At 39.4% G+C, this 27872-nt stretch overlaps 4 protein-coding genes across 8 annotated transcripts; 3 read left to right on the top strand and 1 right to left on the bottom strand.

Moving 5' to 3' along the window:
• Nucleotides 1-45: 45 nt before the first annotated feature.
• On the top strand, nt 46-8685 carry trip6 (thyroid hormone receptor interactor 6). Of its 4 annotated transcripts, none has more exons than XM_043245264.1 (11): nt 46-177; nt 601-663; nt 1885-2098; nt 2921-3078; nt 3492-3596; nt 4258-4821; nt 5808-5898; nt 6009-6178; nt 6282-6460; nt 6604-6724; nt 7333-8685. In XM_043245264.1, exons 3-11 carry the CDS (start codon nt 1894-1896, stop codon nt 7462-7464), a joined length of 1725 nt encoding a protein of 574 aa, XP_043101199.1. In that variant the 5' UTR covers nt 46-177; nt 601-663; nt 1885-1893; the 3' UTR covers nt 7465-8685. The 4 variants fall into 4 exon arrangements, with proteins under 4 accessions (XP_043101199.1, XP_043101196.1, XP_043101198.1 ...); XM_043245261.1 differs by having other exon boundaries at nt 47-177; nt 5805-5898; XM_043245262.1 differs by lacking the exon at nt 46-177 and adding an exon at nt 184-497 and having other exon boundaries at nt 5805-5898.
• A 472-nt stretch (nt 8686-9157) lies between these two features.
• sst5 (somatostatin 5) lies at nt 9158-10743 on the bottom strand. Its single transcript, XM_043245265.1, has 2 exons — nt 10577-10743; nt 9158-9809 (listed from the first exon to the last, which is right to left on the bottom strand). The coding sequence occupies exons 1-2, from the start codon at nt 10706-10708 to the stop codon at nt 9618-9620; spliced, it is 324 nt and encodes a 107-aa protein (XP_043101200.1). The 5' UTR covers nt 10709-10743; the 3' UTR covers nt 9158-9617.
• A 1420-nt stretch (nt 10744-12163) lies between these two features.
• snx15 (sorting nexin 15) lies at nt 12164-17296 on the top strand. 2 transcript variants are annotated; one of them, XM_043243412.1, is made up of 9 exons: nt 12164-12369; nt 12810-12845; nt 12929-13049; nt 13236-13351; nt 14525-14876; nt 14960-15109; nt 15216-15425; nt 16693-16833; nt 16999-17295. In XM_043243412.1, the coding sequence occupies exons 1-8, from the start codon at nt 12268-12270 to the stop codon at nt 16803-16805; spliced, it is 1200 nt and encodes a 399-aa protein (XP_043099347.1). In that variant the 5' UTR covers nt 12164-12267; the 3' UTR covers nt 16806-16833; nt 16999-17295. The 2 variants fall into 2 exon arrangements, with proteins under 2 accessions (XP_043099347.1, XP_043099346.1); XM_043243411.1 differs by having other exon boundaries at nt 16693-17296.
• Nucleotides 17297-23123: 5827 nt separating this feature from the next.
• Nucleotides 23124-27664, top strand: prox3 (prospero homeobox 3). Its single transcript, XM_043245041.1, has 5 exons — nt 23124-23443; nt 24371-25907; nt 26249-26356; nt 26738-26938; nt 27022-27664. The coding sequence occupies exons 2-5, from the start codon at nt 24405-24407 to the stop codon at nt 27208-27210; spliced, it is 2001 nt and encodes a 666-aa protein (XP_043100976.1). The 5' UTR covers nt 23124-23443; nt 24371-24404; the 3' UTR covers nt 27211-27664.
• The last annotated feature ends 208 nt before the right edge of the window (nt 27665-27872 follow it).

Raw genomic sequence — 27872 nt, 5'->3', positions numbered from 1 at the left:
GTTAAACGAAGATACGTTCTATTTCTTAAGAGCCATTTTAAAATACCGCACTGTAACGTGAAAGTGCGTCGCAGTTGGTGTGAAGGATAAATGTTAAATCGGCTTGCCACGTGACGTCATGCGTCTGGTTCGCTCCACACAGGCCTCTGTCAGCCGCTGCTGGATCCTCCAGGAAAAGTAGGTTACTAAAATGAAACCGACAGAGAACTAAAAAGTACTTCACAAGCGTATTAGATTAGCCACAAACATACAGCGAACTAAGCATGCTGGTAGCATTCACCTGCACCGCACGAGTGCTCCTTTAGGCGAAAGAAAAAAAATCTCGGTTAAATCAGCCGAGGCGACTTGCAGTATTCGCATTATCTGACAAACAAATAAACAATGTAAACTGCATGCTTTGTTGCTCACCGACACGGGCGACTCGTTTGTGTTTTATTAAATGCGCAGAGAGTTTGTTTGTGCCATTCAACAGTTTCATTAACGTATGCTGCTTTGTGGTAAGTGCACGGTGCTTCTGGGGTTGCATGAACTGAACTTTACCGTTGAGACGCTATAGACGCGGACGCACGGTTCGTTTCACGAGCTGATTATATTTTGCAGATGAAAGCGAGGCGAGGCGAAGCAGATGCTCGTTAGACTGGGAGCCCGCAACGTTTTCAAGAGGTACGGGAAATTGTTAATGTCCTATTGTTTAAATATCCCAATAAACACAGGACGCAAGTTGCCATAGACGAGTTGTTGTTATCGCAAACTCCCACGAGCGTGACGTTCGCGCGCGGCGGTGTCTCGCTTTGGTCAGTCGGCGTAACTTTGCGACGCTACACTGGCTGTTGGAGTAACACTAGCCCTGCGCGTCGCAGACGAGTGGGTTTTGAGCGATAAAAGCGTTCTCGCTCGGGGGGCTCGTCGGCCTAACAATCCCCGGCTTTGAGTGCGAGTTTTCGCTGATTGCGGTGCAGTCCGAGACGGCGAGATTGGACATTTTCTCTGGCGGCAAACTCGCACGCTTGTTTGGATGCGGTTTAGTGCAGTGATTAGCAGAGTAAAAGTCACAGGTGGAAAAAAAAACTATTTTTAAGAAGCTATTTCTTTTGTTACAATCATCATCATCCAATACCAGCAATTAGTTGGTTATGTCGGGGTGGTCAAACTGTTTTTGGGGGACGTGTTAACCATCAGCTGGTTAACAACCAGTTTAGACACCAGCTACTGTCATATTCAGCTGGACTGTCCTGCAAGTGTTTGTGTTAATATTTACCATTAGATGGTGACTTATTGTGTTTACAGCAATTGTTGGCCTCTTATATTGTTGTGAGGTTTATTTGCTTTGTTTTCATAACCTTATAATAACAAACACTCCTCGGCACTTGGATATGCAGGACATTGTCCAGTGGACACCAGATGGCTCGAATGAGAAGGTGATCGTTACGCAACATTTCCTATATTATTTTCATGGACAGACTCTGTAGATAAAGGGTTGTGGATTAAGTGTTGGGGACAATGGCTATTGTACCAGTGGGAGACTTGGGAGAGGAGCGAATACATTGCGATTGCTGTGCACCTGTGGGAATTGTATGTATGTGCGGGAGAGAAATGCAATTCAACCGAGGAACCCTGGAATTCCCCTTTCGGCTGAGAATGGTTGCCTTTTCCTGCTTTTTAACTTGGCACCTATTGTTATTGTGGAAACCATGCGTTGCCAGTGGAAACCCAGCATCAACCGGTTTTGTGTAGTTGTAGTTATTTCATTTTCACCAGCTTGGACTGCACTTGTTATGGCCTTAACTCTTAACTCTGTGAGCACACACATTTAAAATAAAGCACTTAGAAATTGAAAAAGTTGCAAAACGGTGACCTCACACACACTCTGCGCTGTCCTTGTAGAAGCCTGGTATGTCTGCGCCCAACTGGCTCCCTCCAAGAACCCTGGGTAGCCCAGAAAGAGCCACAACACCAATGTCACACTCTGGCCCCGCTCTCTACAGACCCCCCAAGAAAGGTCTGCCCGACCAGAGGCCCAAATATAACATGTATGACCAGAATGGTGGAACGGGAGGAAACGGTATGCCTATAAGATACATGGCTACTGGACCTTCAGGTAAGAGCTTTGTAGTCTGTAACATTTAAATCTTTCAGTGCATATTTATGCATCATGCTTGTTTCTCTGAGAAAAATGTTTAGCTAGGTAAGATTTTGTTGAAATTAATCCAAATAGAGTTAAATATCTTATGTTATATTACACCAGCCTGCATCAAATATGCTGAATTTTTGAGTCAAATATGCTGAAATCAGTTTTGAGATGCTGTTTCCAAAAATAGTGGTGGGTTTGCTGGAGCGTTGTCGCACATATTATTCTCAGACTATTTTCACACACATCATGATTTTTATCACAGATTTTGTGAGAGGGACATTTAAATGTGTTTTGTTTATTAGTTTAATATACTTAATATTTATTTTTTCTTTTATTTTTCATTGCTTTGAAACTTAATTTTCAAAATCTGATCATTTAAACTTTTTTTTATTTACGTTTTTTGACATTTTTGATTGATTTTTGGACATTTCAAAATAGGTAATATTGCTTTATGAAATACTACTCCTTTGCAAAGCAGCAAAATCTGATTCACGATGCAGGGCTGTGTTATCAAATATTATATTAATATAGTATTTGGTAGTTTCTGGCAATAAAAATACAACTAGAGAATCTAGCATTGCATAAATAATAACATTATGCCTTTCCATAATGGTCCAGTATGTGGCATGGTTATCGTTTAAAATACAGATTTGTCAACCTCACAAATGTAGTTAATATTTTATTTGAAACTCATATGAGTCTCATTGAAATGAAGCTTACAGAATCTAAAGCTGAAATACTATTTGGCAGTTTGTGCTTCATCCTCTGAACTAATACTTGTGTGCTCAGGTGGAATCATGCAACACCAGCATCAAGATGATCGCTCAGGGTCTACTACCTACAACCCCTTGACTTCCCAGTTAGGAGACCGATACTACGCTCCAGGCCAGGGGCCTAAAGAAGATCACCATACATGGAATCCCCGCATGACCAACCACGAACTTCACGTCAGTGACACCCACATGTTTATTCATAGCTGTCATTCCTCAGCAGGGCTTGTTGTTCACAACTAAATTGAAAGATGATTTAATTAGTCAGTTATTTCTTGCCTAAGAAAGTGTCTTGCAAAAAGTGAAAGTCTTCTGAACATTTTCTTGCCCTCATATCTTTCCAAGCCTGTATGACTTGCTTTCTTTTGCAGAACACAAAAGATGATATTTTAAGAATGTTGGTAACCATTCGGCTCCCTTTGGCTTCTAATATAATGTTTGTCTATATATAATGAAATTCACATACAGGTTTGAAACAATGTGAGAATGGTTAAATGATGATAGTATTTTCATTTTTGCTTTACCCATCCCATTAAATTTGTATACATGAATGTATCATAATGTGAGTTTTTGGGCTGCTGTTTGCTCAGAATCGGGGACCAGAGAAGCACATCTCTACTATTGATGCAGAGATAGACTCTCTTACATGCATGCTGGCTGATCTGGACAGTCACCCTCAGAGCACAAGCGCACAGGTACAACACACCAATACTGCTTTACACCAGTGCCGGGCATATTAATGAGTAAATGTGTTAGAATAGGATAGAATACACGCTAGACTTTAAAAAATCTGGACAGACTTTATACGCTTGCTAACGTTATACTCTATTGCTAATCACGGACTGAAAGACTGATAGTTGCACACTGCCAGACATTAAAGTCATTCAGTGCAGGTGTATGACAAATGGAAACCGTGCTCATCATTAGTGGTCAACAAATATATTGTTAAGCTAATATAGCGACCAGTATTTGACATTTACAGTTAATCTCCAGCATTTAACACTTAAGTTACTCAGTTTAGCTGATGGAATTATTTGGAATCAGCTTTAGCAATCAGCAAGGCTTCAGCGGCCATTCCTGAAACCTGACAATTTGTTGTTCTCTGCAAGAAATAATGAAAAAAATTGAAAACGAATTGTTGGAGTGTTTTCACTATGAATGGAAGGAGAAAGACAGGTCTGTAGTTTTCAATAAGGGAGGTGTTTAATGTAGGTTTTTGAGTAGCGGAGTTACCCGAGGCTGCTTGAAAAGAGAGATGTTGTTGATGTGTGGAGAGGTTGCTTGGAGAATGATGGGATTGGGTCTAGAAAATGTTTGTATGCAAATAAATGTAATTTTTTTTCCTTTCTTCCACAGTTGTATGACAATGTGCCTTACAGCAAGCACCTCCCTATCGACCGCTATAACCCTCCCAACCAGATGGGGGCTCCTCCATCAAGCAGGCCCTCGATGGGCTACCCCCCTCCACTCCAAAACCAGTACCACCCCGCCCCACCTTACACTTCTTCACCTCAACCAGACTATGTTTACTCCTCCGCCGCCTCGTCCGTCCACAAACCTTACCCCCAACCGGTGCCTGCCTCCTACACCACCGCCTCCACTCCGACCGGCCCGCGCTTCACCGTACAGGTGAAAACAGCTCAACCTGTCACCTATTCTCAGAGCGGGAGGCAGGCAGAGCAAGCTTACACCCCTCCACCACCCCGTCAGCACGCCTCTCGCCCCCCTCAGCAGGACCGGCCGCATTATGAGCCGCAGGGACAGGGCTGGTACCCACCGCCTCCTCCTCCTGTACAGGAGCCCCACGGAGATCCTGCTGCTTATAAGGGAGGATCAGGAAATATGTCAGGAGCGAGAGCTGGCCAGGGACCACCAGTGAAAAAGAGTCAAGAACAAGCGGCAGCATATCAGTCTAACAAGGTAAGACTTGTAGCGGAGATGGGAACTTTCTGTCATGAAAATGAATGTTATTTGCAAAGAAGTAGAAAAAAAACCTTGCCTTAAAGTTATTTTTGTAGCGCTGTCAAACAGTTAATCACAGCCATAATAGAAGTTTTTGTTTACATATCGTGTGTGTGTGCATATTTATTATGTGTATATATAAATGAAAAACGCATGCATCTATATATTTAAGAAAAATGGTATGTTTGTATATTTATTTAAATAAAAAAATGTATACACATGTAAAAATATATACTGTGCGTTTATACATAATAAACACAGTACACATGTATTATGTAAACAAAAACTGATTTTGGATGTGATTAATCATTTGACTTATATTTATCTTTGTGGTTTTATTTTTTATTGTAGGTGAATAGAGCTTTGATAACTTACAAACAAATAACAAATAGCTATAATTCAAGAAAATGTGCTGTGTCATTTAGATATGTGGCTTGCTTCAAAGAAATTCTTCAAAATAATCCAATTAATGAAATATATAACATTAATTATTCTTCAAGGCAATTGAATAATGTATTACAGTTTACATTTACATTAATGCAGTTCAAAAACTTAAATTTAGTGCTTAAATTTTACATTAGTATTTTTTTATTGTACTTGTTTAAAAAAAAACAAAAAACTATTATATGCAAATACATTTTTAACAAAAAAAGTGTACAAACAACACAGTTAACTAAATGTAAATCTTAGCTGTTTCAACTGAAAGAAAACTTGCACTTACTGATCTTAAAGCGTGCCAGTGCCTTTAACGCTTGCCAGTAAAGATATTTTTATAAAAATTAAACTATTACCTAATCTTGGCTTAGACTAATCGCTGTAGGTGATAGGAAGGAATACATCTGTATAAGATAGATAAAATATTTACAAGTGAAGAACAAATGTGTTTTATATTTTACTTATTTACTTATTATACTTATCAGTGTGTTTCCATGTTCTGCCAGCAGGGAGCAGCACCACATCCAGAGGAAGAGTTGGATCGACTCACAAAGAAGTTGGTGTATGATATGAATCATCCCCCTACTGAGGAATATTTTGGTATGCTCCAACATTTTACATCATCAGTGGTGTACTTTTTTGCTTTTACTTCCTATATGTATTTCAGTAAGTGTCATAGATTTTCCTCTGTCTCCGTCTTTGTCCCTCAGGTAGATGTGCTCGTTGTGGGGATAATGTTCTGGGGGACGGCAGTGGCTGTATCGCCATGGAGCAGGTGTTTCACGTGGAGTGTTTCACCTGTATCACCTGTCACGCGCGTCTGAGGGGACAGCCCTTCTATGCACTAGACAGGAAGAGCTACTGCGAGAACTGCTACATAGTGAGCTCTGTTTCTCCGCTCACTTCTCTTGGTTGCTGATACTTTTGTTTTTTTTCTTTCTACATTCAAACTCTTATTGTTTGTTCTTCCTCTCTGCTCCTAGAGCACGCTCGAGCGCTGTTCAAAATGCTCTGAGCCCATCCTAGACCGGATCCTGAGGGCGATGGGAAAGGCTTACCACCCTCGCTGTTTCACATGTGTGGTTTGCGGCTGTTGCCTGGATGGCGTGCCTTTTACTGTGGACGCCACATCTCAGATCCACTGTATTGAGGACTTCCACAGGTACAGCTTTTTTCTGTTTCTTGGTGGTCTCTGTTTTTATTGATAAACGATCAATAGATAATTTAATACATCTGAAGCGCCACCAAATGTCTAAACTGCATGGTTTTTGTTATTATAACCTTTTCTGCTGCTTCTGTGAACAGGAAGTTTGCCCCCCGCTGCTCGGTATGTGGCCAGCCCATAATGCCAGAGCCTGGGCAGGAAGAGACGGTGAGGATCGTTGCACTGGATCGCAGTTTCCATGTTAACTGCTACATCTGTGAGGTAAGAATTTTTCCACCTTATGTTGAATCACTGATGTAATGCAATCTCACATATTTGAGAAGGGTTTATTTAAAACATGCATGCAAAGTTGCAGCTGCATTTTTTTTATTTATTTTTTTAAGCTGCATTTTATTTCTGCAATACAGCCCAAAAAAAGTGTTTTTCGAAGGAGAAAATAAATTACTGGTAAGGGTGGTAATTATACATGGATATTACCGTACAAGTTTAATAAAGTCATTAAAAATATAATGTTTAAATACAAGGCACTATCTTAAGTGATTAAATATCCAGTATATGCATAATATGCATAAATGTAGGAACATGGAACATAAATGATTAAAAAATTCTCGATTATATACAGATATTACCTTCAAAATGTAATTTTAATGTAGTTATGAAATACAATTAATGAATTTTTAAAAAATAACTTGCTTAAAAAAAAAATCTAATGAAATCCTCATTTACAAATATGCACCTGAGATATTTAAGATGTATTTGCATATTGTTAAATGCAGCTTAGAAGTGGCCTGGACACATTTACACTAGGTAAATGGGTAACAATAAGTGAAATGGGCTAAATGAGTGCTGAAAAACTGTTTGTGTTGCAGGATTGTGGTCTTGTCCTCTCTTCAGAGGGCGAGGGAAGAGGCTGTTATCCCCTGGACGGACACATCCTGTGCAAGAGCTGCAGCGCCCGCCGCATCCAGGATCTTTCTGCCAAAATCTCCACTGACTGCTAATGCCCCCGTCCCTTCTCTTCTTCACAGTTATTCTTCAGAATGTACCGCTATCTAAACGTATACCACCTGGCATTTCTTCCATCCTTGACTTTACATGTCGATCGCACAAATAATATGAAGACGTCCCTCTCAGGGTAGCATAGAGCTGAGGAGAGAGAAAAAATAGCTCTCGTGCTTTTTAGAGTAGTTCCACTGGAAACTGTTTCCTCAAAGAACACAGAAAAACAGGTGGTGAATGAAATATAACGGTGTTTGTGTATAATCCTCAGCATATGTGTGTTTATGCAAAACGTGAGCCGCGTAAACAGGGTGCATTTCTACCTTTTAGTGAAGCAGTCACTTTTACATCACTAAAATAATAACCTTTAATGGGAATATAGTAACGCGTCACAGTTTCCTCAAACAGTGCCCTAACTCTGCTGGCAATTGGGGTCACTTCATATTTTTCCCCATTCAGATCATCTCTTTTCTTTTATCTTGTGAAAAACAAACCTGATCTCAGCTGGATATCCAATGCTCATTATTTTAATACTTGAAATCATGATTGTTGAAGGATATTATTACTGTATTTCGTTTACTGACTTGATATTATCATTACGTCCAGCGCGATTCTAATGATAATTCTGGTAAAAAAAGGTTGGAAAAGTTTTACACGGGCAGCTGTTTTGTTCTGTTTTCGGTGCAGTCTCTAGCTCTACGCTGAATTAAAAAAAAAAACGGTTACAAGAGTGTTGTCCGTTAGGAATAATGTATTTAATGACCGCTTTAATGAAGGAAATCTTTAGACGGGTGTGTATTGGATCAAAGTGTTGACAGCAGGGTGGAGTGATGAAAGAAACGGAGAGCAGTTCAGAAACGCAATCTATAGGTTAGATGAATAACAAACGTGGCTTCTTGTTAGAAAACTTCTCTCATCACACCAAGAAACTTAGTCACGATGTTGTTACTAAATATAGACGGATGAATGGTTAAGGGACAGTAAATGGTCAGGTATCAAGGTTACAAGGAGGTGAAGTACGTGAAATGAGAAACTAATTTCAGATCGTTACGCGTCTGACTCCTGTGCAGAGATTGTTACCGGTTGGCTTTATTTTTTTTAAATCTCATTTTCTGTATTTGCTTTATTTTGTGTCAAAATGCGTTTAATTGTCTGTCATTTGAATGATGTGTAGCAGCGAGCATCCATTGCTTAATGCCATTATATAAAAAGGTTTCAAATAAGGTGTTGGTTGTTTGAAGCGAAATAATTAAGTGATAGTGTTTGCGCGGACGAATAGTTACAATTATCTAGAAACTAAAAGCATAAAGTGGTTCAAATGGTCGCATGCTTTATTTATTGGTCTGTCTGGAATATTTTGTAAGACTATTCCGACATAGTGTCCTTCTGGTCCATTTGCTGCCAAATTTCTATTTTTTCTAAACCTGTCATTGCAGATGATCGGTAATTGATAAAGTGCCCTGGTACTGCACCGTCTGTTTTAATGGCTGATTTACTTTTTAAGTTGCCAGTTTTATTTCAGGGCACTTTTTTTTCCCCTGGTGTTGATTTTAGGGAGAGAAAAAGACCAGCTATATAAATGTATGTTTTTACTGCAAACATCTGTTGACATCTAGTTTGTACTGACTGTTTTTTTTTTTTTTCCCCATTTATGATTTGATGAAATGTAAAAGGCAAAAAAATCTGACACAAAAATTTTTGTCTTCTTGCTGTTTATATTAAATCCCATAGAGTCAATCACGCATAAACACTTTCCCTGATCACACTTTAATACAGAGGACTAGCAATCCAATGACACTGTTGCAAGGTCAACACAAAAACCTCTATATCAAGATTTTAAACGTTAATCGTATAATCTCTGGCCATCAATCCTAATAGTATCCATGATACAAACATTTTATAGCATACGCTGCATAAAAGAGTTAATCTCTCTTTAGACTGGAATGGTATTTCTGGTGTCATTACTATATGTGCTGGTGATTTTTAAGGAGCATTCTTAATAGAAAAAGAAACTGAAGAACACGTAGGTTATTACAATCCATGATATATGCACAGGACCAGAATACCAAGAAATATCCTCTAATACACCAAGTGATTTCGATGGTTTCGACTACAGAAGTGTAACAACAATGTTTGTAAGGGTCTTGCAGGTCGACTAACAAGAGGTGAAGGTCTTCCAGTAGAAATTCCGGCAGCCCGCTTTGCGTTCTCGTTGGGAGACGGGAATCTGGCGAAGCACTTCATTGCGAACCTCAAGATCATCAATGCTTTCAAGAGCGTCTTTCTCCTCAGGCGCCGCAGACTCGGAAAGCTGCTTCAGAAGCAGCAAACGAGAGAGATCCTGAAGCTGAAGAGAAAGGGAGATGATTCAGAAACCTTTCGTTTTTTTTAAAAAAAAAAAAAAGAAAAACATTTTAGTTGAACTTTTTTTTTCTTAGAAATGCATATTATTTTTTTCTATTATATCCACACTGATACTACCTTCAAAACTGTTGACTGTAAAAAAAAAAAAAAATATAATAATTGACCAAACTATTTCATTCTAAGAATTTTGTCAATCAATTTGGTGTTTCTTGGTAATTATTATTAGCAATATCTGAGTGAACATTTTTGCAAAGCAATTAAATTTTGTCAGTAATTTTTTAAAATAAGATTTAGATTCCATTAGACTTCATTAGACACTTCACTATGTAAAGAAAACTGTTAAAGTGTTTTTACCTTTATCCTAATTTTAGTATTTAATAATAGAACCAAATAATCTGTTAAATCATCATGCATCTCTAAAATTATTTAGTGGAATTGTACTTACAGCCACAATGTGCAGCAACACTTTACAGTCACAGTGTTTCATTATTTAACATTAACAATTACCAATACATTTGTTACAGTATGTATTCATCTCTATATAAGTAATAAATGAAACGTTTATGAAAAATGAAAAAATTTTCACTCAAAAAGAAACAGTATCAAGAAATTCTGAGACAGAAAAACTCCTTTGCCGATTTTGTTTCCATTGTCTTCATTTGTAAGTCACTTTCATTGCACACTGAAAAATTACGTGGAAACAGTTTGCACTGAAGTTGAACAAAATCTGCGGAAAAGTTTGCGTTATACCTCATTCTCCTTGGGATCTGCTTCTGATTGGAGCAGCTGGAGCAGCAGGTCTCCTCTCGGTGCCGAAGTGACGCTGCAAAGCAGCAGAGACATGGACAGAGTCGCCACAAACACCTGTAATGGAGAGAACATCCTTTCAACGCTAAAACGCTGCCTTTTAGAGGGGTTTAAGGATGGCGGGCTTTTATAGGCACCAAAAGTGGGATCCTGGGGTCTTTCAGAGAGCACTTATTGGTCGAAACATAACCACGAAGGATGGTGGAGGTGGTGGTGTTGGTGTGTGGGTGTGGAGGAGCAGAGGTAAAGGGTAAAGAGACATTTGTGCGTGAGGAGGGACTCCCAGGCCCAGTAGGAAAGATGCTTGATAAGGTCACATCGAGGTGTTGCTTTCGCATTTGAAGCCTTATCAATGCTGCCATTTGCAATAATATATAATGGTATCATCTGGGACTTAAATATACTCCTGTCTGATGGTGAAATGATATTAACTTCAGTGGCGAGGTATACTAATGAACTGCTGGGGTGTTAATTATTACAGGGTGATGATGCTATTATGCGATATTAAGGCGTGTGGTGTCACTTGTGATTTGGAGAGCCGTGCATTTCTGAGTCTTGTTCTCACTGTGAGGTCCTCGTTAGGCTGTGGAATTAATGATGCGAAGTGACTCAAATGTTAATTGGTCTGCTTAGTCATTATTTCACACCCTCCTCCATCTCTGCTCATTTGCTTGACTGCCTTGCATATATATAGAGAGAGATCCTGTCTAGCCGATCAAAGTTGACACTTGTGCGCGGCTGATATTGGACATGTTTGCAGCTGGGTGACATTATAGTCCTTATTGAACCCACATGAACTAAAACTTCGAGATCTTAGAGGGCAATTACTCAGACTTGGCCGTCTCACTGGGTGACCATTAACATTTACAAGGAAGAGGTGGGCATGTCAGTGCTTTAAGCAACATGCTGGGCGCATCAATGAGGCCTGTGTCATCCTAAGCATAATATACATCCATCCATCCATCCATCCATCCATGGATTTAGCTCCATGTTTTGTTATATTCTGACCTGCAATTTGTGGTATATGATATATTCTATAACTTTTGTGGAAGGTGCAGATAACCCTTTTTTAAATATAGGCTAAATAAATATATAAATATTAAATAAAAATGTGTGAATAAATACATGAATTTTATCATGAAAGTTATCACAAATCTTGTTTGATGTGGGGAGAAAATAAAGATCCACTGTGCGTGTGTGGATTAGCATTTCTAATAGAGGAACATCACTACATGGCAGACTCACAATGGTTTGATTTAACTTCATTTATGAATATATTGAACTTTTATAGATTAAAAGGTGCATAAATTAAACATTCTTTGTACACATAGGCGCCCATATGGTTGTGTTTCTCACTTCTCTTCTTTGCATGCTGTTGATCCTCAACAAGGTCAAACGCTCTCGTTTAGCAAAACATTTAATAAAGAAATAAAAACCTTATTTTGCCTGGAATGACTTTTATTTTGAAGGACTTGGAAAGTAGCACCGTTACCAGTCTGCGCATGCGCTCTTCTCAAAGCAGGAAGTAACTGCTCCAAACTGTCAACAGTCCAGCATAGTACCAGTCACGGCGCTTGATTCTGTCCCCTTAATTATAACATTGTTGTAAATTTAAACGTATTTATGTGACAGTGATGTCTCGAAAGGCCAAAACAGAGGAATATTACCGCTTCTTCACTGTGACAGATCCACGCACACACGAAAAAGGACACACGGAATATAAAGTATCAGCAAGGGTTAGTGATATAATGATATAACGTTATTTTATTACGATATTTACGCTTCAACTATTTATCACATATACTGTAGATACTGCATAGTTATTGACTGATTCTGGAGTGTGTTTGGAGTGGACTGTTATGTCCATTCAGTATTTATTAATATTCAAATAAATAACATGTGAACATTAATAAATTCAATATTTATTGATAAAGAATTTATTAAATAAATACAAAAGGCATAAATCAGATTAACTGATCCTCATAGAGGGGGTTAATAACTACTAGTACAAAGCACTGTTGATCTGGTTTGCAGTGAAACTCGTGATTTAAAGAATCTGGGACGAGGTCACGTGACTTCTGTGTCTCCCCTTCCTCATTAATGCTTACAATCAGCCCTTTCAAGTCCTCTGCCTTTGGTATTGTGTGGTGTAATTTGTCTGTATCTTTCTTTGTAGTTTGTATCAAAGACACAGCCAGAGAATGTTAAAGAGGTATGAGCATCCTTTTAGTATTTGTACACGTGCATGTTGGATCAGAGCTGCATCGGGCTCCTTGTTGGTTTGATTGTTGGCAGGTTGTGGTGTGGAAGAGGTACTCGGAGCTGAAGAAACTACATGGAGAGCTGGCGTACACTCACAGGAACCTGTTCAGACGACAAGAAGAGTTTCCGTCTTTTCCGAGAGCACAGGTTTTTGGTAAGGTCATAAGAATTGCTAGACATTATGTGGTAAACAAAAGCGAAATGGCCTGGTTTACCTGTTAGTTTGATTTGTTTTATACATTTTTTTTTGTAACTTTATGCCGTATGTTTGTTTGCATATACTTCACTAACATTTCACTCTCTATACTCTGTCATGCCCTCCTGTTTCTGTCTGTCACAGGGCGTTTTGATGAGGCTGTGATTGAAGAGAGGAGGAAAGCAGCTGAGGCCATGCTGCTCTTCACTACTAATATTCCTGCTCTGTACAACAGCCCTCAACTCAAAGAATTCTTCAGGGTAAGACATATAATGATCTTCTATATATATATATCATGCAGCATATATGTTGAAAACATTTACATGCATATACCTTTTTATGCTTATATATAAATGTATTTAAGGCGCTGGGCAATATATCATATAAAATTCTGTGACCCTAATTAGCACCGTTGTCACTGGCTTGAACTTGATCACGAAGAAGATTGAATACACTTGTATGAGCACGTCAGTACAGTCTGGTAATCTGCAACCTCTTCTGTTGTGTTCTATCCTATACTGTAGCCTATCCTGGGAAGAATTTTGGTCTAATATGAACAGTACAGCTGTTAGAATAAATCATTTGTATTTATGTATTCATTTTAAATTGATGGAAATGAAAGTACAAATGTAAAATCTAAAAGTATTACAACATTTCTAAATTAAATAAATGGCAGTTAAACATTGTAAAAGCTTTACTGTTCATATTAAAACATTTTGTGTATTTAATTGTAGTTTGTTTTATTTATTTTTATATATATATATATATATATATATATATATATATATATATATATATATATATATATATATACACGTATATAAGAGATCTGTTTTGAACAGTTTATTTGGCACACACGACTAGACTGTATTGATGAGCTCATAAATGTTCATGATGAGCGCCTTGAACCTGTAAGCTGTTTGTGTTTTCAACTCTGTGATCGAGTTCAAGCCAAACAGTGACAACAGCACCAACTAGGGGTCAAAGACTTACCACTGATCTCAGGAGCTGGCTTTACTGACAAGATTCTATATATATATATATATATATATATATATATATATATATATATATATATATATATATATATATATATATATATATATACACATATATATAATTCATGTATTTATGTATTTGTATAAAAATACCACATATATTATGTAAACCAAAACTTTTATTGTAGGCATGATCAATCGAGATTAATCATTTGACAGCACTAGAAATTATATTTAAATTTATTTGATATGTCCATATAAAATCTGTACACTACCATTCAAAAGTTTGGGATCCATACAAGTTGTGTCCATACAAATGTCCTATATTCTTCTAATTTTGAGTCTCGTTGACTTCTCATTGTCATACAGGTTGGAACAACATGAGGGTGAATAAATGACAGAATGTTTATTTTTTGGGGCTTTCTCCTGTCTTAGGGAGCAGAAGTGAGAAGACCAATGGAGACAGCTGCCGTTTCTACTTCTCTTCCGCCTCCTCTTATTCCTCTACCTGAGAGAAACGCTGAGCTGCTGGCGGAAGAGGAGACGGGGAGAGAGGCTCCTATCCAGGCTCAGGAGCTGGACTCCAACCAAAGACTGACAGATCTAACCCAACCTGAGTTGGCAGTTGAGGCTCTCAGTGACGCAGAAAGCAGCCCCACACAAGAAACGCACACCGAAACAGAAATACAAGGACTGACAGAAGAAGAGAGAGAGACTGACATCACAACACATCAGAATAACTGCACAGACCAATGCTCTGCTGCTGCTGCAACCGACACTACAACACGTTAGTTAGTTCGTTACAGTTATCAGTCCTATAATGCCTTATTTGATTTCCATCATAGCAAATTCAAGTTTTTCCTCTTCTAGATGCCTTGCTTGAAATTCCGGGTTCTCCAGTCGACCAATCAGAGGAGCTTGATTCATTGTTCGACTTGGGATTGGACGAACATTCATACAAGGCCCCACCTCCTCTTTCAGATACAGACCTCGCTATTTTTGACCCATGTGCCAAAGAAGGTAATGAATTCACAGTTTAACTCATCGCTTCTACATATAATTGGTTTTCTGCATTCTGTTTTTTTTTTTTTAATGCAAACCTCACTCTCATCACCCAATCTTCCAGATCAACCGTACGGATCACCCAGCCACGCTGAACTCCTGTCTGTTCCTCTAACCGTTCCTGAGGGGACTGACTCTGCTGGAGATGTGAGCTACGTATACCAGGCCAATGAAGAGCTGAATGAGGCCCAAGAAAAAGAGCGAAATGGCGAATACAGTTCAGCAGTACAACGATATAGGACGGCTGTTGATATATTTATGAAAGGAGTGCAAGGTAAGGAGGCTGTTCTTGATGGTAGACTAACAAACGGAAGTGTGTCATGTATATACTGTACACACTGTAAAAGATGTCTGCATGCATGGTGTACCCTGACACTATAAATTACATTTATCATTGTGTATTCAAAAAAGCATACTGAAGGAACTATTGTATCTCACACTGCATGTCATTGACTTAATTTATAGTGTTAATAATTAACTAAAAGTTACAATGTGCAAAAAAAAAAGTACCCATGTTTTGTGGTCGGTAATATTCTTTAACGTTTAGTGTATTCTTTAAAGGAACACCTTTTTTGGAAATAGGCTCATTCTCCAACTCCCCCAGAGTTAATTAGTTGAGTTTTATCCATTCAGCCCCAATCCATTCAGCCCATCTCTGGGTCTAATGATAGCAATTTTAGCATAGCTTAGCATAGATCATTGAATCCTATTAGACCAGTAGCATTGTTAAAAAAATTACGAGTTCAAATGTTTTGCCTATTTACATCTTGACTCCTCTGTAATTCTATTATGTACTAAGATTGGCAAGTTTGGAAAAGTTGTGATTTTCTAGGACAATTTGATAGGCTCCCATTGCTCCCATTCCGGTGTAATAATCAAGGAAGTTTCCTGCTGTAACATGGCCGCAGCAGATGCAGCGATATAGCACAGCGCCTTAAAACAGCAGTCAGAGACAAAAGAAGAGTACTTATTTGAAACAGGAATTTACACACCCTAAACTTTTGAATAGTAGTGTATAATAATCTACACCTGGATGACATTTTACCAATTATTAAAAAATAAACACCCCTCACTACCTTAATGGTTGCAGGCAGATGTGTTGGAAAATAGTATTAGGAGTGAATTATGAGTCCTGTACCCGGTCATAGCTTGTTAGAACAATTTTTATTAACACTGCGGTGTTTCAGTAAATTGCATGACCAAACATTGCTGTTTCAGTTTTCTGTTTCTTTTTGTTTTCCATCTAAATAAAACTGAAAATGAAAAGCTGGCCCCATATGCAGATTATGGATCCTAAATCAGCCAAATGCCAATTTGCTGTGGTCAGGATGACCCTGGCATGATTAAATTATTTGAGAGGAGAGTACCTCTCAACACAAGGACATTAACATGCAATGTTTTTTTTTCCTCAATGCAGGAAATGAGCTCTCTTTGGATGCAATGCAAAATATTTAAATGGCTGGAGGAAACTAAACCTCACAACATCCCTTTTGTTCTGCCCTTTTTCTCTTCTCTTTCTATTACTCATTCTCTCTCACTAGGAGATGTAGATTTGAAGAGGAGAGAAGCAGTGAAGAGGAAGATTGCTGAAATCCTAGAGCATGCAGAGAGACTTCTCTCCATACAGACTCCCACTCAGGACCACAATACATAGAGCAACAGTTTAAAACACACACACACACATATACTTATTAACTCAAGCTTCATCAAACCTGGGACACCCAAGCACACTCCCACATATGTACTCTCATCAACTAAGTTTTGACTAACACACACACACACACACATTTAACAATTCTATCACAGTTTCACTTAAGTGCAACTCACCGGCCACCCACACAGTCAACACACACACACACACACACACACTTGACTCCCACACTTACCTTCCCGCTTACTCAAATAGTTACACTTGTAGAATATGTCCGAAAGCATTATACTCCCTGCACTGTAAGACCACCACAACAGAGTTTTACTTGATTTGACACTATTTTAAATGAATAATCTGATACATTTTCTGAGCCTAAGTAACTGGAAATGTCTTCTTCTTTTTTTTTTTTAATCCAACGGTTGATCTGTTGTGTACATGAAGCTGTTATGTAAATGACTGTTGCCTTTTTAATGAAATCCGTCTGTTTTGTAAATAAGTGATTTCATATATAAATTATGATCAACATGAACATGGCATTTGTGATCTATTTTACTTCCGTAATGTGACATCAGGGTAGAACAGGATGTTCACTGTGCATTCAAAATGCAGAAAGGGACTTGATTCCATCCATTGGGAATTAATTGGATGGTGGGCGTTCCAAACCAGAGTTTGCAGTTGATTGTAAATGGGGTTATTCCACTCCTGAAACAGTGTGCTCCATTTTGGGGAGGCTGTTGTTATTAGCTGTGATGGCTGTCGCGTTTATTACATTAGCTTTAGCTGGCATTAAATTGCGGCATGGGATGTACTCGCCTTCAGGTTATGTTGGCGCGTTTGTCTTTTCATCTAACAGATTTGGAGATTTGGATTTGGCAGGAAATCACTTGCTCACCAATGGATCCTTAGCAGTGAATGGGTGCCGTCGGAATGAGAGTTCAAACTGCTGATAAAACACTGACATTCACAAGAAACAAATCCATCAGAAAGGGTTTTTTTTTTCTTAAAACCGTTACATCTGGCTAAAATACAAGTCTTTTATCCATATGGTCTTTTCTGAATCGGGAGAGAAATATGCACGCTGTTTACAAGCAAAGGCGGTTTCTAAATAAATATGTATTATGGACTGGTTAATGTGACGTTTTTATCAGCCGTTTATCAGCTCCCATTCTGACGGCACCCATTCACCGCAGAGGATCCACTGATGAGCAAGTGTTGTTAAATTTCCTCAAATATGTCAAAACCAAATCATCTACATTTTAAGTCCTTTTTAGATGAATCGTTCGATCTATTCAATGTTTTTGAATTTGGAATGTTAATTTAAATGATGTATATATGCCTTTGGTTATCGGTGAATATTAACCAATAGCCAGCAAGGCCTCAGTAACTAAAAGAAAAGGCGTTTAAAAGACCGACCTGGTGACTTGTGCACATTAGGACCGAGAGTAGGTCAATTTCCCCGTCACGTTTCTTAATCCACCAGCAGATGTCGCTGTTTTGCCTAGACTCGATCAAGACATCAGCGCAGATAAATCCCTATCTCTTAGGGCCATCGTGTTTAAGTGAGTCCTTTCGCACGTTGGCTCTGTTTCTGGAGTGGGGTAAAATGGAAGGAACGAATATAAAGGGCAAAAAGGATTACACGGCAGAAAGAACTGAGGGATGAACAGAGGATGAGCGTGGATCATCTCTATTGTCAGTGGATGGAAAATATCCCTCTCCTTTCCCTCCTACTGTTGTTTTCTCTCTCTTTCTCGCTCTCCCGTCGGGCTTGTGTATTTGCTGTTTTGGCTGCCTGGAGAGAATGTGGAATGGAGAGAGGTTACCGCACCTGTGTGTGTGTGTGTGTGTGTGTGTGTGTGATGAAGAGAGTGACAAAAAGGAAAACGGGGGGAGATGGAGTGTGTTTGGGCATTAGCATGCTGAGAGTGTCAGCTCTCCATGTCCCTCTCTCCCCCTCTCCATCCCTCATTCTATCTCTCACTCACCAATCCCTCTCTCCTCAGTGTCCATGGCAATTATACCATCAAAACACTCCAGCCAAAGAGGATAATTGCAACCTGAGTACTGCGGAGAGACTGAGAGGGAGAGTGAGTGAAATTGTGTGTGCGTGCGAGCGCGTTTTCTCACGTCTGTGGGATCCGTGCGCGGCTGAGAGCGCGAGTCGGTGCATTATATTGTATTCCTGAGGTTCTCCACCGCATTGTGAGAGTCATTCCGGTCAAAGATCAAAGAATATGTTTGCGGTGCTGAGAGGACAAGGACAATCCACTGAAGACATGCACGCACTCGCTGTTTTAATAACGTGCATTACCGCAGTGAGCTCCCCGAAGCTCAAGGTCAGAGGCGTAAACTCAAAGCCGGGCTTCAGTGAAGAGTAGTTTTAGCAGAAAGCTGCTGAAAGAGTCGCTCGACTGGATCCAGCATCCAGTGGCGTTATGGTTAAATTCAGTGCTCGACCGATGAAGCAGGGTGATATGATGCAGATGGAGGACTAGCTCAAAATACTGTTCTTTTACTGTTTTTTTTTATGTGCGCGCTGCGAAAAATGATCAAAAGTTGAAACGGGGTGTTGCATTTAGCTGTTAAATTATATTTTAAACAATACTTTTATGCAGGAAGGACGCATTCAATTGTGACAGTAAACATATGTAACTATGATGTTTTTTTTTGTTTTTTTGTTGAGATATTTAGATATTTTAGATTTGTTTCAAACAAAAGCTGTTATTTTGAAGAACTTTCCAAAAAAACGCTTTCAACATTGATAATAATAATAAGAAAAGTTTCTCGAGCATTAAGTCAGCATTTTAGAATGATTTCTAAAGAATATTATATATATATATATATATATATATATATATATATATATATATATATATATATATATATATATATATATATATATAAAAACACAACAGGAATAATGTATGTGTGTATATATATAAAATAGAAAACGGATATTTTAAATTGTAATAATATTTAAGTTTTTTTTTTTATATATGTTTGCATTTATTTATTTTTGATCAAATAAATGCAGCCTTGGTATATATATATATATATATAAAACACAAAGACATTTCTTTAAAAAACACCTAACGCTCATCTAACAAATATTATTAAGTGAACCTATATACAATGTACGTGTACAATGTATATACTATGCATATATACAAGTTTTGTTACAGCACACTGACAAAAATGGCTTTGAAACAGTCGTCAGGTTGTCAGGCACTGAATTAAATGCCAAATTCATTAACTGAGGCGAACAATTAGCTAAACCTTATTGTTAAGGTCACTAAAGATATTTTAGGAAACAGATCTTGTGATGTGCATAAAGCTTTTCGTAAGCAAAATGACCGCTTTTTGGTCACCCAGCACATTTTCTGTCTGCTAATCTCAAAATATCTCCCACTTAATCAGCCTGGCAGATATATCCATCTATAGATAATATCCTCTTTTTTTTATATATATACTATAAACGCTCTGACATCCTGCTTTTGTGGATTTGTCTTCCCTGGGGTTTTGACGTCTATGTGGTACTAATTCCTGAGAACTGGATTCATTATTCTGTCCCTTCAGATTGAATATCCTCTAGTTCAACTGCAGTTGTCACTCACTGTCTCCCCTCAGTCACCTTGCCCAAGGCTGAATGTGTGAGTGCTCTTTCCTCTCATACACACTTTCCCTCAGAGGCGGCCAATGGGCAAACACTTTGCCTGTCCATCGACCCCCTCAAACGTCTATCTCCACTCCTGCTTTCTCTCTCTCTTTCTCTCTCTCTCTCTCTCCCCGCTGGATACCGCATTTTCATTCCGCGCATATTACCGACTCATAATGCAATATGTTTGATCGTGACTCATTCAAATGAGACATTTTGATATGTCTCCCACAATTTTGAAAGGATCGACATTCGTGTGGCATTTTTAAAACACCGCTCGCAAATGGCTACGTCCCTTTGGTGTATTTCATAGCTCTTTGTTAGAATTGCTCATGCATTTTAATATTGTTTGCTGTCAGTCATTTGGCTTCGGTTCAAAGCGTTCAGTGTGAGTTGCTAATGTAGTTCAAAAGCCTTTCGGCCTGACCTTACGAAAGGTGTGTGTATGTTTCGCGGTGCAAATGGACTGTATTAACGGACAAGGAATTTAGCAAGGAATTTAACACCTGTGTTGCACGCCGCTTTAACAGAGAAATAAATGGAGTCGGAAATGAAACGGACAGGAATGCATTTAGCATTACTTGTCAAAGTATGCAGCCTGTCTGTATTGTATCCGTCCGATATTAGCATATTTTAGAACTTCATTTCGCCGCATTTGTTTACTCGGATCGCTCTGTAGTCGCGAGCACCTTTTATTAATAAGGCTTTGTGTCACATTTCTTGTTTCCATAACAACAGGAGCCAGTGGTTATTGTGAACAGTTTGGTTGGTCGAGGGGTGTTTCAGTGAAGTGGGGGAGAGAGGGAGTGATGGAAACAATGAAAGAGAGAGAAGGGGTGCTATGAAGAGGAGTGGAGGGACCGATAATCAGCTTTCACACATTGAGGGGTGGAGGAGTCTCTGATTATGAAGAGCTCTGATGCTGCTTTTTCATTCCAGCCTTGGCATACAGTCTCATAGGGCACATGTTCGGGGGAATACGTAATCAAAAAAAAGTTAATTCAGTAAAACAAAAAAAACCCAGACCCTTTAGCGCTGAAATATTGTGTGTGTTATTATACATCTCTGCCTATTAGCTACCATTTGTATGCACACTAGAAAATATCCATCCGCTCTCAAATCTCTCAATCAATTCTATCAAAATTGTAATCATAGGTTTCCCACATACTGCAGTCAGTGTTACTATAATATATCGCTTTTGTGCACTGTGGAAAAAAAAATTAACTGTAAAAATCTTTATGGTTATGACAGTAAGTTCCTGTAATATATACAGTGGAAAACTGTAAAACAAGCAGACATTTCACTTTTTAGTTTTACAGTAAAATGCTGTTAACTGTGCAAGTAAATGGAACAAATAAACGTTTAATTTACAGTCAAAAACCAAACTTCCCCGCTTGACACTGCACATTTGAAAGTATTTTGCTTACATAATCTTGTGTTACCCGTTATATTCATTTGGGCTTTATGTTACATCTTCTGCTGTTTAATGAATATTTATTGCATTATTTAAGTGTCACGTGTGTTACCATGATGGTGTTTTGTGTTTGCCTGAATGAATGTTGGTGAATTTACCGGTTTACATCTAAATTTTAATTACAGTTTTATACAGTTTGTTGTTGTCGTTTTGGCCATAGATGTGTTTACAGGTTTATTAACAAGATTATTCTGGCAAACACAGCTGGCAAATGTTTTGTTTTGTAAAAACTACAGAATTTCTTTTTACAGTGTGGTATTAGTTCTAATTGCCATGAAAAAGAAAATGAGAGAAAAAAGACATTTCAAAAAAAAGTAAACGAATGTTTGCACACATTCCTATTAGGGTTCTATAACTATTTAAAACCTCTCTTAAAGCATTCCAGTGGAAACCGAAAAAGAATCCTAAGAGAAGCAGATATGGATAAAGCAATTTATTTTTTTATTAGTAATTTGTTGTAATAATAATTTAAAATTGTGAAAGATCTTCTTTACGTTTCTTGTGACATAAACTTCTGTTCAGAGGTGCGCCTTGGTAAGATGTATTAATGTTTTTAAAAAGGTAAATTTATTTAAAGGTAATTTATTCTTGCAATGCAAAACTCATTCTAATATGCATTCTAATTATTATTATTATTATCAACGTTGAAAACGGTTGTTCTGCTTAATATTTGTAGGGAGACTGAATTTCTTTTCAGATGGGATTCTCTGATTAATAAAAAATGTCTAGCTATATATAGCTAAATCTTTCACTTCTGATCAGTGTAATGGATCGTTGTAGAACAAAAGTATTAATTTCTTTTAAGAAATAAAATCAAATCTTACTGTCCCCATATTTTTGGGCATTAGTGTGATGCAGGGCATTTTATCGTATATGTGAACAATGTTCTGTGTTAAACTATAGACTATGCACCAAAAAGAGGGGGGAGGGGGGGGTCTCTTCTTTTAGAATCACTTTCAATCATAATTCCATTTGGATTTATGCCATTAAATAAAACCAAAAGCTTCTTAAATTGCTTGAATGAGATCCTATAGCAGTAATCAGCCATTAGTTAAAAATATAAGTAATTTTGTCAGAAAAAGGTCACCATGGTATACTCACCATATATGTGCATCAGATTATTTTAGTAAATCGGGTCGTTTTTGATTGGTGCAGGCTCCTAACCAAGTAGTTGCCCCACGTGGAGAGTGTGTGAGAGAGTTAAAGAGAGAGAGGAACAGTAAACCGTGTTTGCGTTTTGTGTGTGTGTGTGCGTGCGTGCGTGCGCGCTCGCGCAAGAGGGCAGCGGACATCCCTCCCTCGCGACTCCACGCCTACTGGCTGATCACCACGCGATAGAGTGCGCGAGGATGAGAGATGGACAGCGAGAGACAGGAGCGACAGCAATAACAGGAAACTCGGTGGCGCTTTTAACGCTGATGCTGCCGGTGACCAGCGGACACCTCGACGAGACCGAAACATAACGCGACGGGACAGCGACCGACCGGGGGATGCTTTCTGACTGACCGTTGTGTAAGTTTTTTGGGTTTTTTTCCTGTTCCTTTTTACCTTTTGGGGCATGTGCGTATTTGTTTGTCCTTGTCAAACGCGCCTCATCTGTTTATCTGTTAATGAATCTGCGACACGGGCGAGCAGAGTTTACAAATGTCCGCTCTGCGCCGGTATTCAGGCAGGAGCGATAGATCCGTCTTCACAGCAAGAAGAAAACTTTGATGTGAACTCTGCGACGTTATTTGCGGCGAGTTGGTTTCAGTAATTAACGCAAATCAGTTTCTATAATTTATCCGTGAGGGTGTTGTCCCTCCATCTGTTACATTTTTTTTTCACGGCAGTTAAACGGCTTTATATTCCAGCAGTAATCTGATGACATCTGTGGCATTTTTGCCAATGAGGAAAAGGCATAAACGTCAGTTTAGGAGAGTAATTTCTATTAATCTGATTTTAGGATAGACTGGGATTTTAGCAGCTTTTATTCTCTATCTATCTATCTATCTATATATCTATCTATCTATCTATCTATCTATCTATCTATCTATCTTCCTGTCTACCTATATGTCTATAAACAAAACTCTATTTAGTACTGAAATTTATGAATTAAGTTAAAATGCAAATTTAGAGCTTCGGGACTATAGTAATCTCATTAAAATATTTACTGTCTCACCATGCATGTATTTGTGTTGTGCTGAGTATATGTGTGTGGGAGAGAGAGAGAGAGAGAAAGAGAAAGAGAGAAAGAAGGATGAGAGCAATAGAGTCAACAGTCTGAACAAACACAGGGTACAGCTGTCAGCGGATAGATAACGCACACATGCAGAGAGAAAAAAAAAACGAGCCGATGATGATGCTGATAACAATGAGAGGATTATGAGCAATTTTTAAAGCCGTCCAAATAGCTGCATATTTTCGTCTACGATTATGCATTTGTTACTCTCTTTAAAGATCCTGAAATCAGATCAGAACGGAAAAGGGGGCTATGGATTCCCCTTCGGATCGATTTCATCAGCAGCCTTCCCAGATGTGTCCCTTCGAACTGTATCGCAGCCTGCCAGATTCCAACCCCTCAAGCCACCGATTTTCCCCCGGCAGCCTGTCTTCCCACCCGCTCTTCTCCCCTCTCATGCACCCCAGCAGCGCATCCCAAAGGTGGGGTAGTTTCCGACAGCGCCAGGGCTTGTTCCCTGGGCTTCTGGTAGATGATGATGTAAGTGAAGAGGATGTGTTTGGGAAGAGAGAGTTTGCCATTGGGGTATCGTCACAGCGCTGTCCTGGAGAGCGGGGACAAGGTTCGGCTCCCGAGCCTGGCGACTGGGGGCAGGATTTTGCCAGAGTTAAGAGACTCAGGATGGACTCGGCAGCTAGAAGTGAAGAAGACACGAGGAGAGAGGGGAAGAGGGGGAGGAAGAGTACAGCTTCGGCTAGAATGGACGAGAGGAAGGCAGCGGAACAAGGGAACAGGAGGGAAAGCAGGGAAGGTAGGAAGCGGCAGCGGCAAGAACTGAAGCTCCAGCTCGAGGAAACCAGAGGGAAACTTCTGGAGCTCCAACGCAAGGTGTGGAAAGTATACGGAGGGCAGGCGGATGATGAGAAAGGAGGAGAGGAAGAACAAGAGAACGGGGCGATTAATCTCGATGAGGTTGCGGAGATGTTTTCCGACAGTGATGATCCGCTCGCTGGCAGCGGATTTTCTCCTCCGCGCTGTTCGTCTAAGAAACCCGCTGAAACCAACGGGAATGCTGGGATGTTTCCAGAGACCTCCGTGGACCTGGATTTGGAGTTAAATGGCGATCAGGTGTGGCTGGGATGCAGCCTGGTCAGAGGTGAGTGGGAGAGCGTGGAAGGAGGGCAGAAGTTTGCACAAGCTCTAAAACAAGAGCTGGCAAACGTTGTGGCTCAAGTTATCGACAGGGTCGTCCGCCTCTATGCCGAAACTGACCCCTCGGCAGTCGCATCCACCGCCGTTTCCCAAGAAACCGGCATGACGTTAGATCTAAAGCCAGACCGGAGGCCGAGAACTCACGCAGCAGAGCAGGTGGAAGCGTTGCCACTTGTCACAAAGAGTCCTCAAGACAAGAGGGCCCCTATTGCTCAGAGTGTACACAAGGACCTCCTCCTCCCTCAAGCCAATCCCAGCCTCGCTCCGCTACCCCAGCCTCCTCTCCCGGCTCTTTTACCCCCAAGGAGCAAAGAGCACTTCCTGCCCTCCTATCCCCCAGACAACGCCGTTCCCCTGCCCCTTCTTCACTACACCATGCAGAATCTCTTTACCCGCTCCCTCTCCAGTTTGCCTCTTCATAAGGACTGCCTGTCTGAGTCTTTCATGGACTTCCGTTCGCACAACTCTGCGTTCCCACCCCTCCCGTTGCTGGGCCAGTTAGACCCCTCTCAGTCGGATAGAGCCAGGGAAGGAGGGATGAGAGGAGGTGGAGCAGGGGTGGTGGATGGAGGAGATGCAGGGCTCTATCTTGCTGCTGGGTCAATATCCTTTTATAAAAGCTGTGAAAATAAATGCACATGTATACGTTTATATATACGCTACTGTGCTGATGTTTAGGGTCACTAAGATCTTTTTTTTAAAGAATTGAATAGTTTTATTCAACAAGGATGTTTTAAAATGACAATGAAGGCGTTTGTAATGTCACTCATTATTTTGAATAAATGCTGTTCTTGTGAACTTTCTATTGATCAAGGAATCCAGAAGAAAAACAGTTAATGGTTTTTAAATTAAAAAAATTACTTAAAAAAATATCGTAGTCCCCTATCATTTGAATGCATGCAGTATTTGTTTATTTGTAACAAACATTCCTTAACCATCTACACTCTCAGGAAGGTCTCTCTCCGTGCCACCTGAAGAAAGCCAAACTCATGTTCTTCTATACACGCTACCCCAGCTCCAGCACACTCAAGACATATTTCCCTGATGTCAAAGTGAGCATCATTCATATCCTGGACTCAAAATAGTATAGCTGTGTGTGCACAACCTGCACAAATTATATGGGCTAATGACTTATTGAATGAATTTACGCTGACCTATATACAGCAGTGTGGCATGGTTTCCTTTTGAAATGCTTTGGCTCAATTAGAACAGTCAGAAAATGTTCCTGCGTTTATAATAAATAAATATCTATGGATTTTTTATTGAAATTATATGTATTATATTAAAGCACTATTGGTGGCTTTGTACTTTAATCATTACACAGCGTGTTAAAAACATTAAAACACTGAAAATGTGCTTGCTTGCAATCATTATAAACCATCTTTTCAAATGCCGCTGGAATTAATTTGGCTTTTCTGTTTTTCTCTACACAGTTCAATCGCTGTGTCACTTCCCAGCTGATTAAGTGGTTCAGTAACTTCCGGGAGTTCTTCTATATCCAGATGGAGCGCTTTGCCCGTCAGGCAGCCAGAGAGGGGCTTGCATCTGCCAGGGAAAGAGCACTCCGCCTGGGCAGGGACACTGAGCTCTACCGCATTCTCAACATGCACTACAATAAGAGCAATGATTACCAGGTCAGTGCGTGCATGTGTGTAAATGGTCGAGTGGTGCATGTAACCGTTCAATTATGTGTATAAACATCATGTGCGTTTTCTAGGTTCCAGAGAGGTTTGTGGAGGTATCTGAGGTGGCCCTGAGGGAGTTTTTCTCTGCCATACAGAGTGGTCGGGATACTGATCCGTGCTGGAAGAAGGCCATCTACAAGATCATCTGTAAATTAGATAGCCCGGTGCCTGACAGCTTCCGTCTGCCGGGTTGCCCCACGGACTCTTACCGGATGGGTTAAATAGAGTTTAGTCACACACGCACAGTCATGCACAGCCTCATAAAAACACTGTGCATAGATTGATATCATGTGTGTGCACAGACCAGTTAACAATTTGAATTAATGGCAGAGAACTAAGAAAATACTAAACTGTGCTGTATAGATTGAGAACACTAAATAAGTGGTTTATTATCATCATCATGATGAAGCATTACTTGTTTAAACATTATCTGACTGATAATTCTACATTAGTTCAGCATTACTCCAGTAGGCACTTAAAAGCGTTCTGATTAAATGGAAAAAATGTTCTCATTTTATTTGCTGTCACATTAATGCTTATTAATTTATCTGAAAATGCAGGCCTGGATGGCTTATGATTTTTTTTTTATATATATATATTACTTGTTACTTGTCATATAATGTTGCGAGTTTCTGTGAACCTGTGGTGTTGTGTAATAAAATAAGTCAAACACTCCTTTCAGTAAGTCAATGCTACAATGCATATTGTAAAATGCATATGCAGCCTTACATGATATATTGTCTGGGTATGCTAAAAACAACATGAACATTTCATATGCTCTACTGGCCCTTGCCCTCAAACCATTAAACTGTGACAGTTACCCTGAAGCTAAGCCCAAACACCTGACAGCAGTGGAATGAACATCTACTGCAGTCAATGCTAA

The sequence above is a fragment of the Puntigrus tetrazona genome, chromosome 7, assembly GCF_018831695.1.
Source record: "Puntigrus tetrazona isolate hp1 chromosome 7, ASM1883169v1, whole genome shotgun sequence".
Lineage (NCBI taxonomy): Eukaryota > Metazoa > Chordata > Actinopteri > Cypriniformes > Cyprinidae > Puntigrus > Puntigrus tetrazona.
Note: the sequence above shows the minus strand (reverse complement) of the source record. Positions and strands in the feature narration are given on the sequence as shown.

Excerpts from the sequence above, each read along its gene's own strand:
- sst5 (XM_043245265.1), bottom strand. The coding sequence starts at position 10,708 with ATGTTCTCTCCATTACAGGTGTTTGTGGCGACTCTGTCCATGTCTCTG. Across the intron at positions 9,810-10,576 it reads CAGATCCCAAGGAGAATGAG|CTTCAGGATCTCTCTCGTTT; the intron begins GTATAACGCAAA and ends CTTTCTCTTCAG.
- trip6 (XM_043245261.1), top strand. The coding sequence starts at position 1,894 with ATGTCTGCGCCCAACTGGCTCCCTCCAAGAACCCTGGGTAGCCCAGAA. Across the intron at positions 4,822-5,804 it reads CAGCATATCAGTCTAACAAG|CAGGGAGCAGCACCACATCC; the intron begins GTAAGACTTGTA and ends ATGTTCTGCCAG. Across the intron at positions 6,725-7,332 it reads TTAACTGCTACATCTGTGAG|GATTGTGGTCTTGTCCTCTC; the intron begins GTAAGAATTTTT and ends TTTGTGTTGCAG.
- prox3 (XM_043245041.1), top strand. The coding sequence starts at position 24,405 with ATGGATTCCCCTTCGGATCGATTTCATCAGCAGCCTTCCCAGATGTGT. Across the intron at positions 25,908-26,248 it reads TCTATCTTGCTGCTGGGTCA|TCTCAGGAAGGTCTCTCTCC; the intron begins ATATCCTTTTAT and ends AACCATCTACAC. Across the intron at positions 26,939-27,021 it reads ATAAGAGCAATGATTACCAG|GTTCCAGAGAGGTTTGTGGA; the intron begins GTCAGTGCGTGC and ends TGCGTTTTCTAG.
- snx15 (XM_043243411.1), top strand. The coding sequence starts at position 12,268 with ATGTCTCGAAAGGCCAAAACAGAGGAATATTACCGCTTCTTCACTGTG. Across the intron at positions 14,877-14,959 it reads TGCAACCGACACTACAACAC|ATGCCTTGCTTGAAATTCCG; the intron begins GTTAGTTAGTTC and ends TTCCTCTTCTAG. Across the intron at positions 15,110-15,215 it reads TGACCCATGTGCCAAAGAAG|ATCAACCGTACGGATCACCC; the intron begins GTAATGAATTCA and ends CCAATCTTCCAG.